This window comes from Dromiciops gliroides, chromosome 3, assembly GCF_019393635.1.
Source record: "Dromiciops gliroides isolate mDroGli1 chromosome 3, mDroGli1.pri, whole genome shotgun sequence".
Lineage (NCBI taxonomy): Eukaryota > Metazoa > Chordata > Mammalia > Microbiotheria > Microbiotheriidae > Dromiciops > Dromiciops gliroides.
Genome location: NC_057863.1, coordinates 73,654,113 through 73,667,963, shown reverse-complemented (window position 1 = coordinate 73,667,963; position 13,851 = coordinate 73,654,113). Strand labels below are relative to the sequence as shown.

The 13,851-nt window shown below is 41.6% G+C and overlaps 1 protein-coding gene across 1 annotated transcript in view; it reads right to left on the bottom strand.

The window, feature by feature from the left end:
• The window catches only part of BARD1 (BRCA1 associated RING domain 1), a 140,366-nt gene extending 128,063 nt beyond the window's left edge, over positions 1 to 12,303 (bottom strand). Inside the window, exon 1 of the mRNA XM_043996068.1 lies at positions 12,088 to 12,303. Within this exon, the coding sequence (XP_043852003.1) occupies positions 12,088 to 12,245 (158 nt within the window). The 5' untranslated portion in view covers positions 12,246 to 12,303. The remainder of the gene's footprint in view (positions 1 to 12,087) is intronic.
• Positions 12,304 to 13,851: the final 1,548 nt, after the last annotated feature.

Genomic DNA, 13,851 nt, shown 5'->3' with positions numbered 1-13,851 from the left:
GATACAAAACTGAAGCAGCAGACCCAAGGAAATCAGAAAGGGTTTAGTTATCTTGTCTTGAGAATTTTCCTCTAAAAGCAGATGACATTTGGGTAAGGGCTGACTGACTTCCCAAACAGACCGAGATATATAAAAATCTTCCTCACTTAAAGCACTTTTACTAAATACATTTCCATGGTTTCTTTCATCACAAAATACTTTTTGATTATCCACTGTATGCACCTTCTGAGTATGGTACTGGTGAGGACAATAAAATGTTCATTTTTTAAAAAGCAGCGTCCACAGGTATAACCTCTATCGGATTGCTTACCGCCTCCAGGAGGGGGAAGAAGAGGAAGGGAAGGAGGGATGGAATTTGTAACTGAAAACTTTAAATAAAAATGCTCATTTGAGTGAAGGAATGAAAAGTTGTATCCAGTTGCTTTCGTTAAGGAGGGATCACAAAAGGAGCTCAATTTGGAGAAGCTGCTGGTCTTGGGTGTGGTACATTTGAATCCCGACATCCTCCACTTATAATAGTTGTGGGCCCCTGGACAACCTATTAAATACAAGTTACATCCACTTCATTACAACATCAAAATAAGTTCCCACTTCCTCACAGATGAGTCACGCTGGCCATATGACTGAATGAACTTGGGAGATCTGGGATCACACTGCTCCTCAGACTTTCACAAGTTGTGTGATCATAGACAAGCCTTTTAACCTCCTTATTAGCATCAAATTCCTCATGTGTGAAATGGAGATGACAAACTACCCAACTCACAGGGTGTGAGCATAGCACTGTAAATCTGAAGGTTTAAATAAATCTGAATTATCATCCCCCTTTTTAAAAAATACCAATGTAACCAAATAAATGTGTTCTCTCCTTTAGAATTTACCATAGAGTGGCAACTGATTTCTTTAGTCAGTCAATCAGTTGGAGAACATTTATTAACACCTACTCTGTGCCAGGCACTAGGGAGTCAAAGAAAGCTAAAAGACAATGTCTGATCTCAGAGCTTAAACTCTGCTGGGGAAATAAACTTTTAAGCAACCAGGTACCAACAAGATATGTAGAAGATAAATTGGAAATAATCAACAGAGGGGCTTAGTGTGAGCCTGACACATCACAAATGTTTAATAAACATCTTGTTGATGGACAGCGGAAAGACACTAGAATGAGGAGGAAAAGAAAAAGGATTCTTGTAAGTAAGAGTTTAGCTGGAACTTGAGGGAAGCTGGGGACGTGAGTAGACAGAGATGAAGAGGGAGGAGAATCTTGCCAGTGGAATGAATGTCTTGTTTGAGGACCAGCAAGGAGACCAGTGTCACTGGATCAGAATATGAAGGGGAAAGGGAAGAGGAGGGAGTTGGGAAAGGTTTAAGAAGACTGGAAAGGTAGTGAGAGGGGGAGCAGGTTAGGATGGATTTTGACCGCCAAACAAAAGATTTTATATCCGATCCTTGAGGGATAGGGAACAACTGGGGTTTATTGAGTAGTTTGGGTAACCATGATCTGAAAAGATCACTTTGGCAGCTGGGAAGGGTAAAACATCATGGGGGAAATTTTCCATAGTGCCCTAAAAATTCATTCTAATATTATTTATCAACCACTTCTATGAAGAGAAGTGTGCTTTGCACTGTATGAGAATACAAGGGATTTTATTTTTAAATGGAAAACATTTTAAGTATACCCAACTCTATATTCATGAACCAAGCTACATTCGGCTACATTGAATGTGATACAGTGAAAAGAAAGAGCTTTGGACGCGGACTCATAGAATGATAGGATCACAAATTTAGATTTGGAAGGAAACTTAAAGGTCTCAGAGGTTGAACCTCTTCATTTTAGTCAGTACCGGGTTTGAATTCTGACCGCTTATTTTTTACTACCTATGTTCGGCAAGCAAGTCACTTTGGTTTCCAATTTGGTGACTGGATTAGATGACCTCTTAAAGCCTAAAGTGAAGTGGATCAAGGCTTTTTTTTTTGTATTCCATTAAATGAGCAGAAGAGATAGAGCAGGCAATGGGACTCCTAGAATATTTCTTATCCAGTCATCATCATTCCTACTCTACTTCATTTGCTATTCTCTAGATACTCCCCAACAGCCAAGTGAAGATCCCCTCCCTCCCTCTCCCACCCTCCCAACCTCCTGTGAGAATAAAATTGGATATTAGATCATAAATCTCCCCTACTTAACTTTTCCCTAATTTATCTCCCAGACTAGTAAATGGAAGAAGCTTCTGGTTTTCTAGATAGAGCCTTTATTGTATAGTAGTCACAAGGTGATGTTGATTAGAAGGATAGGAAAATAGAAATACAATACAAATCATCTTAAGTCTAGGCTTAGTCTATATTCCTTATAAAAACTCACCAAACCGAAAAAGGACACCTTTGGAGAGAGACCGTCTGTGCCGCGCCGTCAGGAGTCCCGCCAAGCAGGCAAAAAGGCCTACTCACGTTCTCTCCACCCCGGAAGTCAAAAACCCGGCAGGCAGTCTGACATGCACAGCAGGCGGACTGTTCATCTCCTCCCCAAAAGGGTGGTCCTTGAAAAACTGGCGTCTTTCAGTTATCCTAACCGACTGTTAAAAACTTTCATATTTTACCACACTCCTTTCTCCTCAGCTCCAGTTCTAGACCAGGCCATCCTTCTCCTTTGTGTGTCTGTAGTCTACCCCATTAAATGGACAACAACCAACCAACCCCATTAAAAAGATTGTCTTTTCTTCTGTAACTACCCCCCACTTTAGCAAAGTGCTAGGAACATAGGGATAAGGGACTGGAGTTGTGATTCCACTGGAACCCTATCAATCACTGTAGGTTGGCACCATCTCTGCAATTTATAATTTTAGGGAGTTGTTTAGAAAACAGCAAGTTTCAAAATGCCTTGCCCAGGGTGATTCAGACATTATGTGTCAGAGGATGGATTTGAACTCAGGTCTTCTGGCTTCAAGCCTGGTACTCCATCCACACTGTGCTATCTCCCATGGACGTTAGGAAGTGTGTATCCAGCTTAGCACATAGTCAATGATTAATAAATGCTTTTTCATTCACTTATTCATTCATTTATTCAGGATGCCAACCTCAGGAGTAGTTCTATCAAATATCTCAGAGAGAGGGCCAGAGAATAAGAAATGGGAAGATACCCACAGGTTGAAGTTGAAAAGGCATTAAAAGAGAAAGAACCCCCACCTCAGGTCCTGGGTGAATTATAGCTAACACCTTACTAATCCATCTAAAAGTTACAATGATCTCAGCCACATGAAGCAGAGCAACAAACATGACCGTAAGTGCAAGAGGCAAGGAAAACTGCTGTCAATCATTTATTTTCTAGTAATCCTCCCATCAGTAAGGGAAACTAAGCAAGTACCATGTCTGAGAATCCTTCATCAAAGTGAAAGGTTCTGAATCTCAAAAGCTCTTGAAGGTGTCAGAGAATTCTAGATTTAAGGATGGAAAGGTTAAAGTCTATTCAGTTTAATCCCTTCATTTCACAGGTGAGTTAATAGCAGCCCAGAAGTGACACTTAAGGTCACACAAGCACGTGACCAAGCGGACCAAGGAGATGAAACCACGTGTAGGCGACTTCCCTTTGAGGATTACATAGTTATTTTCATCCTTTAGTGTGTCATTGACCTACTTTTGTATTCTCAGCACTTAGGAAAGTGGCAGCATACAGCAGGCACTTAATAAATGCTTGCTGACTCCAAACTGAGGGGTCTTTCCACTGCCCCAATACTTGCTCCAAGGAAGTTCAAAAGTGACTCCTGGAATCCTACCCCTCTCAGAAAGCCAAAAAGAAAAACTCAAAAAACTCAGAAAAGCCACCTCAACAGACATCTTAAAGCTATAAAATGAACACTGGTCTTCAATGTTGTTATTCTAAAGACAAACAAAAGAACACTGGAAAATTCTCCAAATCACCTCAAGCCAATCAAAAATGCAAATACACACCTAATTATTATAATTCACTAAGTAGCTGTCACAATCTGAATTTACATGAAACCTGGGATTATACACTGCCGTGCTGCTTGTCAAATCCTGCTTCCTTTGGGAACAAACTATTTTTTCTTCGATGTTTACTAATGTGTTGTCTGTCCCCTCTCAAAGGAAGAGCTGGACTGACTTCACTTTTTCTCATTTTTGAAACAGCTCTGGAACTTCCGAGGAGGCCTGGACATAGATCATATCACTAGCCATCTGGCCTAGTAGATTAGTCAACATCACTTTGGAGCCTATGTTGCATTAAAGGTCAAAAAAAAGATGTCCTGTATTGCAGCCAGCCAACCACATCTGGTACTCACAGCTCATCATTCCCCTCTGACAGCAAAGAACCAGGGCTTCTATTTAAAAAGGGGGTTCAGCAGAGTTTTCTCCCCATTTCCCACCAACTACACTGCCTTTGGTTTGTTTTTTTTTTCTTTTGGATTTTTATTCTTTTTCTTTGGGATTTTATTTTGGTCTTTGGAACTCTCCATCATGTCCCTAAGCTAGGTATTTCCTTCCTTCCCACACCTTTTCAACATCTTTTTCTGTGTGCTACCTTCCCTGATTAGATCGTGAACTCCTGGAAGGCAGGGATTATCTTTGTTTTTATTTGTACTTTTATCCCCAGTGCTTAGCACAATACCTGGCACATTTTTCCTGCCAATTTTCAGAAATGTCAAACTCTTTGTTATCCCTTTTTGGGGGTTTTCTTGCCAAAGATACTGGAGCGGTCTGTCATTTCCTTCTCCAGCCCATTTTACAGAGGAAGAAACGGAGGCAAACAGGGTTAAGTGACTTGCCCAAGGTCAAAGAGCTAATTAATGTCTGAGGCCAGATTTGAACTTGGGGATTCCTTACTGCAGGCCTGGCTATCCCACTAAGCAACCCATTCCTGGCGCACAGTAAGCATTTAATATTTACAGATACCACCACTACTACCACCATCACCATCACAGTAACAGGTGACAAGCCAAGTACTTCACATACATTATTTCATTTGAGCCTAACAATCTTATCATATTATAGGAACGTGTACTATTAGTATCGTTAAGGGTCAGAGGCAGGATTTCCAGGATTGCTGTCTCCAAGCACAGCACTCGACCCATTAGACCGTGCTGCATCTCCCTAGCAGTAAAGCTAGCTGCAATTGCTGCCCTTAGTTAAGGAGGAGCTATACATGAGTGATATACTGGTCTTTGTAATCACCATACTTGTGCAGATAAAGTCAATGACGTAATCTCCAAGTGGCAAACTCCAAAGTAGGATGGAAGTTAATGAGATGGTTTAAAAAAAAAAACTTGGACATTTTAAAAGTTACAAAGTATTTCAAAAATATAAATTTCAAGAGGGTTGAAGACTAGTGATAATCTTTATTTTTTAAACTCTCCATGATCTCCCTGAACTAATTACTAATTTTATAGCATTATGATCTATAATGAAGTGATTACTAAGTCTGTCTTTTCAGGCTTATTTGTAACATCTGCACCATAACACATTGTCAATTTTCCTAACAGTTCCACATAACACCAGGAAATATGTATATTCTTTAGCTATCCCATTTAGAAGGTATCATAAGTTTTTTTTAGCTCTAGTTCTTCCAGTAATCTGTTGAATTTTATATTTTACCTTTTGTTTACCTGTTAGATGTGTCTAAAACTGAGAGGGACATTAAAGTCTCCTGCTATTATTGTATTTTTGTCTAAGTCATTCTAATTAAATTAAGTTTTCCTTTGTGAGTTTAAATGCTAGGGCATTTAGAACATTAGTTTAACATTGATATCGATTTGTGGCCTACAATTCCTTTCAGAATACAATACTTTCCTCATTTATTTCTTCTTGAGCTATGAATTTTTATTTTTGCTTTATCTGATAGCAATATTTCAACTCTTATTTTGGGGGATTTACCTGACACAGTAAATTTTGTTTCCAATTGTTATGCTATGTGTATCTTTGCTTTTTAGGTGTTTTTCTTGTAAGCAACAGAATATATAGGATTTTATTTTCTGTCACTCTCATTCTTTGTCATTTGTCTTCATGAGCTCATCTCCTATCATGGTTTCAATCAAGATGACTTCTAGATCTACATACTCAGCTCTAGTTTCTCTCCTTGGACAATTCTCACTAAATGTGTCACTAAATGGACACTAAGCATGTCTATTACAGAGCTTATTCTCTCCACTCCTTAATTAATTTCCCCTATTTCTGTGAAAGACACTACCATCCTTATAGTCACCATCCTTAAAGTCATCCTTGACTCCTTTCTTTCACCTACCCATATCCAACGTCCTGTCAAGCATTACTGACTCTACCTCTCATAACAGCACCATCCCTAGTTCTAAAATACAAATTATTATTATTATTATTATTATTATTGCTAGAGTTTATATAGTATCTTCTCTGCCCAAAGCATTATGCCAAGTGCTTTGAAAAAATTTTCTCATTTGATCCCCACAAAGCTGTGAGGCAGACACTATTATTAATCCTCATTTGACAGATAAAGAAACAGAGGCAAATGGAAGTTAGGTGACTTGGCTGAAGGTCATGCAGTCTGAGGTTGGATCTGAACTCAGGCAAGGCACTCTATCCACCCTACCTAGTCCAAGCTCTCATCATCTCTGGCCTAGACTGTCCCAAGAACTAAATGACTTTTCTGCCTCAATACTCTTCCGCCCCTTCAATCTATCTTTTACACATCTGCCAGAATGACAGGGGCTTCCTCTTGCCCTTAAGGTAAAATACAAACTCTTCTGTTGACTAAAATATTTCCAATAGAATCCAGTCTACCTCCCCGGCTGAGCACACATTATGCCCCCTTAAGCAGGCCACATACAGACAAATCGGCGCACGTGGAATTAATTACAACACCCCCATGCCAGAACACTGGCCTATGAGTCAAATACCTGGGAGTCCCAGGGATGCCACTCTTAACTGGACCCTTCACTTATTAAGCCCAGGGAGCCACAGTGTCAGGACAGATCCAATAAAATGGTGATACAATATTTATTTCACAGGGAATTGGTAAGGATTAAGTGAAGCAATACGTGTGAAGAGCTCAATAAGATTAGGTGAATGCAAGATCCCTGAGGTCAGGGGCTGTTCTGTTTTGCCCTCAGTATCCCCTGTAAGCAATCGCCATACACAGAAAATGTTTTTGGAATTGAAATGTGCAGAGTCCAACACATAGTGAATGCCAGTAGAGGTTGAGAACTAAAACTCAAGAATTACTATTTCACCTCTTTACATTTTAATTAGTTTTAGCTTGTTTTGGTTTGCTTGCTTTTAAGGCAAGAAAGAACAAAAGCAATTATCTCTGCCAAGTTACTATAGATTAGCCAGACATAAACAGCTTAAGGAGTGAGAATTTGGGTCTTCATTTGAGCAACACCACCTACAATGTGCCTGTCACTGTGTTAAGTGCTTTACTGTTATTACCTCAAATCATTATTTGATACTCACAACAACCCTAGGAAGTAGGCGTTCTTATTCGCTCCCTTTTACACATGAGGAAAGTAAGGCAAACAGAGGTCCAGTGACTTGCCTAGGGTCAACACTGTAAGTGCCTGAAGCCAAATTTGAACTCTGATCTTCCTAACTCCAGGTGAGGCTCTCTATCCACAAGGCGCCACCTACCTACTATATTAACAAGAGGACTAGTGACATCACAAGGCTGATAGCTTGACTTTCTAGTGAAGTGAATTTAAATGAGGCAGAGGTGCACAAAGCAGAGAAACATCTCTGTTAAGATAATCTTTTTGTAGCCAACTGAGTCTCTTTTCCCCAGTAGAATTTAAGCATATACAGCCAAGGAATTGTCTTTGTACCTCCCCTAGCACAAAGCCTTGTATACAGAGGGTACCAAGTAAATTCTTGTTGATTAGAAGGGTCCAGAAATCTATTAACTAGTTTGCAAATTATCTGGGCTCCCTATTTCTCCTCCTCTTTTCCTTTCTGTTGGCCATCAGGAGATGATGAAATTGGAGGGGTATCTTTTTCTGTCCTTTTTTCCTTCTCATTCATTAAGTCTTTTGGAGAGAAGGGACAAAGGACTGAATCTGCTTAAGGGTTTGACCACATTGTTCCATCATGGGTAACTCAAGACCTGGGAGTCTGATTCCTGTTAGCTAAACTCCAAGAATATACAATTCAAAATAGCAAACATACTTATTTCCCATGGAAGACTTCACTGAAGGCTAACCTTTCATTCCTGATGTTAATACCCCTGGAAAACTTAATCGAGAAGAGGTTCCTGGATGAATATGGAATCAAAGATGAAAATTAGAAGACCATAGGAATAGGGGCAGCTAGGTGGCGCAGTGGATAGAGCACTGGCCCTGGATTCAGGAGGACCTGAGTTCAAATCCGACCTCAGACACTTAACAATTACTAGCTGTGTGACCCTGGGCAAGTCACTTAACCCCAATTACCTCACCAAAAAAAAAAACAACACCATAGGATTTAGAGTAGGAAAAAACCCTTAGAAACTAAACTGGTCCACCCCCCTCCCTCCCCGCCAACTCCCACCCCCTTCTGCACTTGAGGAAAGTGAAGAAGAAAGTGGCTAGTCCAAGGCAGTATCAGAGTCCAAATAACAATGTGTCTTTTTTCCCCCAATCTCCTCCAGTTTCCTCTACACCTATTTGGTTTTACATTATAATAAAAAATGAGATTTATATAACACTTTAAATTAGCTTACAAAGTACTTTATAGACACCATCTCAGAGCTTCCCAAGAACCCTGCTGGGCAGCCAGTGGAAGTTATTATGATGACCAGTCGGAGGGGGTACACGATTTGCCCAGGGCCACTCAGACAGGCAGAAAGTATCAGATCTCCAAGGGCAGGCACTCCACCCACTAAGCTACCCATTGCCTCATCTATTTGTCTAATAAACGAATGAAATTTCTATCTACTACTTTAGGGAATATTCATACTTGTCTAGTTAGCTTGGACCCATTCCCGAAATCCATGTCATCTTCCCCCTCCTTTCCCAAATTAGTGCTTAGGGTCGACAGAGATAAATTACATATCTCCAAGATATCCTCCAGATTCCTGCTTCAGTGGAGATAACATTTTGCCACTTAATCATTTTCTCCAGGCGGGGCTTGGGTTGCATATTCATTTCCAGAATCTCAAATGGGCAAGGGGAGAGAGGGGGTCCTTCTCCTGGACTTTAGGTGATTTCACCTTTCACCTAATTAGCTTTACTTTAGGCCTTCAGTTCTGTCAGGTGCAGCATGATATGGATCTGAAATCAAGAGCCCTAGGTGTCAAGCCTACATGATGGGGATAATAACTGCATCCATCTCTTAAGGTTGTTGTGAGGATCAAATGAAGGTTTAAGCATGATGCCTGGCACATAGTAGGTGCTATTTAAAGGCACCTACCTTCCCTTCCCCTATGACACCAAAACAACAGCAAGTACGTGTCTGAGGCCAGATTTAAACTCGGGAAGATGAGTCTTCCTGATTTCAGGCCTGGCACTCTATCTACTGAACCACACAGTGCCTTTCCACTTTAAGTGCTTAATAAATGTTTGTTGACTGCATTTGGTTATGTCAATATCTCTATTCATCTCTATGGTCATCATCTTCATTTCTTAGAGAACAGTAATATTCCATCACACATTCATGTCTTGCTTGAATTTATATTAACACCGTGTGCCTAGCACACACACTAAGCAATTTATCTAAGTTGTAGCTCTATCTTGATCATTTTTCAATTTGTCTATCTATATCTGTATCTATATCTATATCTATTTGTATATATATGTATATATCTATATCTACATTTGTATATCTATCTATCTAATCTATACATATATAGCTATAACTATCTACCTGTGTGACCTCTGGCAAGCAAGTCTTCACCTCTTGGCCTCAGCTTCTTATTTTATAAAATAAGGGAGTGGCACTAGAAAGTTTTTAAAGTCCTTTCCTTTCTACATTCCAGTAAAAGATGTAATAGGCAAAGGATGACACAGGCTAAAAGGAAATTTCAGGATTTTAAGTGAAACTACCATTAAACACACACTTAACTGCTCTCCCCCCCACCCCCAACATACACAGAAAAGAGAGACAAGTGTGTGTCTGTGTTCTAAATAACTATTTTCTCTCCAATTAGCACCGCATCTAATACTGTCAGGTTTTTAGTTTCCAATTCTCAGTTGGCAGAGTCAAAATCCTCATCTTTCCATGCAAATTTAAGCATAACTAACATTAACTAAACCTGCCAAGGGGAAAAAAAAAACAAGTGAAATCATCCTCATTTCAAACAAACAAACAAAGCCTCTCTGTTTCAGTGCAACAATTTTTTGTGCTGAATAGTTTTTACCTAAAAAATCAAAATGCATGAATAAAAAACACAGCAACCTACATTAGATTTAATTATTATATTTATTATTATTTTTATATTTATTGTTCATTATTAAATTTATATTTTCATAAAATAAAATATAATGGGACAGCAAATAAATATAATTATTTGCTGTTCCTTTATAATTTATTTTCAGTTGTGCAACTATAGGAGGAAAAACCAGACAGAAGGGTCCTCTAGTCAATCATAGTGCTTGACCAATGGTCCAGGCACAAAACAAAAATAAGATGTTCCAGCTCTCCATAGGCAGGATGAATGGGGGCAGCTAAGTGACCAGGTGGATTAGAGCACTAACTCTTAAGTTTAGAAGGACCCAGGTGGCCCAGTGGATAGAGCACCCGCCCTGGATTCAGGAAAACCTGAGTTCAAGTCCAACCTCAGACACTTAACACTTACAAGCTGTGTGACCCTGGGCAAGTCACTTAACCCCAATTGCCTCACTAAAAAAAAAAAAATTAGAAGGACCCAAGTTCAAATCTCATCTCAGACACCTGCTAGCTGTGTGAACCTGGGCAAGTCACTTAACCTCAATTGCCTTAAACATCCGGGGCTATATCCAGTCGTCCTGATGGATCTATCTATCTATCTATCTATCTATCTATCTATCTATCTATCTATCTATCTATCTATCTATCTACCTCCCTACCTCCCTACCTCCCTCCCTATCCCCATTATCTATCCATCGATCTTGCCACTGGACCCAGATGGCTCTGGAGAGTGAGGTTGGACTATGCACAGCCCTCCCTCCCTTAAATCCAATTCAGTGCAAGTCATGACATCACCTGTCCTCTTCAAGAATGAAGGCCAAACAACAGTCAGAATGAAAGGATAAGTTTGGGCTAAAGAGAAACAAAAGAGATTCATAAGCCCCAAAAGAAAGATAGTTCAAGCGATAAGATACCAAGCAAACAAAAACAGCACGGACCTCAACCCCATCTGAATGGCCAAAAAAGATGCACAAATTCAACCACAAAACCTCCATGAATAGACAGACAGGCACAGAAAAGGTTACTGCTACTATTTTTATATTGATTTGCTGCTAATTATCGTATTATTATATTGATTACTGATATTGGTTATATTATATCGAATCATTATATTATATTATTATATTGATTGTTATCCTTTAAAAACTCGCTTTACATTTATTCTAACCTAAAACGATTGGTTGATTGATTTACTCTGACCCTAAGGTTAGGAACAAGCCCAAGGGAGGGATGACTCCCAATCAAACGCAAGGCCCCCAGTAAACATCAGCAGAAGAGAAACACTGGGGGCTTCCTTCCCCAACCACCACCCCTGGGGTTAAACCCCGCCCCCTGGCCTATCCAATGGCTGCACACCCACAGAGGGGGAGACCCCCGCGTTCTTCGCCAGCTTTGCCAAGGCCTTTCTCCCTCCCCGCCGGCTCCTTTTTCATTCATTCGTGACGGCCAACTAAAGGCACTGGGGCTGTACAAAAGGCAGTGGCCGCCTCTGCCGCGTGTACACGTGCATTCTGGTTTCGGGTCAAAGGAAAAGCGATCCGGCACCGCCAGTAAATGAAGGACCTGAACGAGCCGTCCCCAGTGCAAGTTTCTTTAGGGGGCCCGGGGGAGAGGGGGCCCGGCGGGCGCGCTGGCCGGGGCCGAGGTCCGGGCGGCTCTGCTCCCGGGGGGAGGGGGTCAATCAGGGGAGGGGCTCAGGGCCCCCCGCCCCAGAGCCGGGCAGGGGAAGGGGAGAGGGAAGGGGCTGGCGTTAGTTACCAGCGCGAGCAGCGTAGCTGCGTCTCCAGCTGCTCCAGCGCCGCGCGGCTGTGGGCCCACGCTCCGGCCCCGCTGCCCCCTCCTCCGGCTGGCTGCATAGCGGGCTCCGGCCACGGCTGGTTCCCGGAACGGACCCTCAGAGGCGGCTCGCGCTGCATCCCCGCGCCCCCGCGCCGGGCCAAGGAAACTTCTCAGGCCGCTGCAAACTTCCCGGGCCCCGCCCGGAATCCCGCCAAGTGCTAGCAGCCGCGCGCGCGCGCGCGGGGGCGTGGCGGGACACGGAGCGCGGGAAAAGCCGCCGGGGGTGGGGCCAGGGAGGGCGGGCCGGGGGCTGAGGCCGACCCCGCCCCCGCGATCCTTGCAGATCCCAGTACCTATCCCCGGGGATCCCTGCGCCGGGTACCCGCGCGCGCCTAGTGGTTAACCTGAAATTGACCCAGGGCCGCTTACACAGCGTTGTATATGAGACCTAGAAACTCTGGGCCACCGCCCAAAAGTCCTAAACCAGCCCTAAATGCTAATAACATGAACCATCTTTAATTAAGATTGAAGACGTCGAAAACTTTGTGGCTGAATCTCGTTTTCTACAGGTGTCCCAACACGTCTCTGTGCCGTTCCTAATTTTAATAAACTTAATTAAAATGTTATCTTGAAGGGGCAGCTAGATGGCGCAGTGGATAGAGCACTGGACTTGGAGTCAGGAGTACCTGAGTTCAAATCCAGCCTCAGACACTTAACACTTACTAGCTGTGTGACCCTGGGCAAGTTACTTAACCCCAATTGCCTCACTAAAAAAAAAAAAATGTTATCTTGAATTAACCATTAATACACTTAAAACTTGGTGGCTGAATTTGTTATACAAGTGTGTCCCAAAACTCTTAGTGCAGTTCCTAATTTTAATTAGCTTAGTATATAATCTTGAATTAACCTTTAATGTAATTAAAACTTTGTGACCGAATTTTGTTATACAGGAGGGTCCCAAAACTCAGTTCAGTCCTAAATTTTAATAAGCTTAACTAAAGTGTATCATCTTTAAGCTGCAATACACCTAAAACTTTGTTGCTGAGTTTTGTTATACAAGGGTGTCCCAAAATAATTAGTTCAGTTCCAAATTTTAATATGCTTAACTAAAGTGTGTAATCTTTAATTAAGCTTTAATATACTTAAAACTTTATGGCCCAAAATTCTTAGTACAAGTTTGAATTTTAGTAAGCTTGACTAAAGTAACCAATCTTTAATTAAGCTTTAATAAACTTTAAGACTTGGGCAGCTAGGTGGTGCAGTGGATAAAGCACTGGCCTTGGATTCAGGAGGACCTGAGTTCAAATCCAGCCTCAGACACTTGACACTTAACTAGCTGTGTGACCCTGGGCAAGTCACTTAACCCTCATTGCCCTGCAAAAACAACAACAACAACAAAAAAGACTTTATGGCTGGATTTGTAAGTCTTCATGCAGTTCTAAATTTTAATAAGCTTTCATATTCTTAAAATTTTGTGATGGATTTGTTATATGATGGTGTCCCAAAACTCTTAGTGCAGTTCTGGAATTTTTTAAAATAAGCTTAATTAAACGTGTAATCCTTAAAGGGGAGGTGGGGGGGGGGGCAGTGAGGGTTAAATGACTTGCCCAGGGTCACACAGCTAGTACATGTTAAGTGTCTGAGGCCAGATAGATTTGAACTCAGGTCCTCCTGACTCCAGGGCCAGTGCTCTATACACTGCGCCACCTAGCTGCCCCCCCCCCTTGATTTTTAATAAACTTA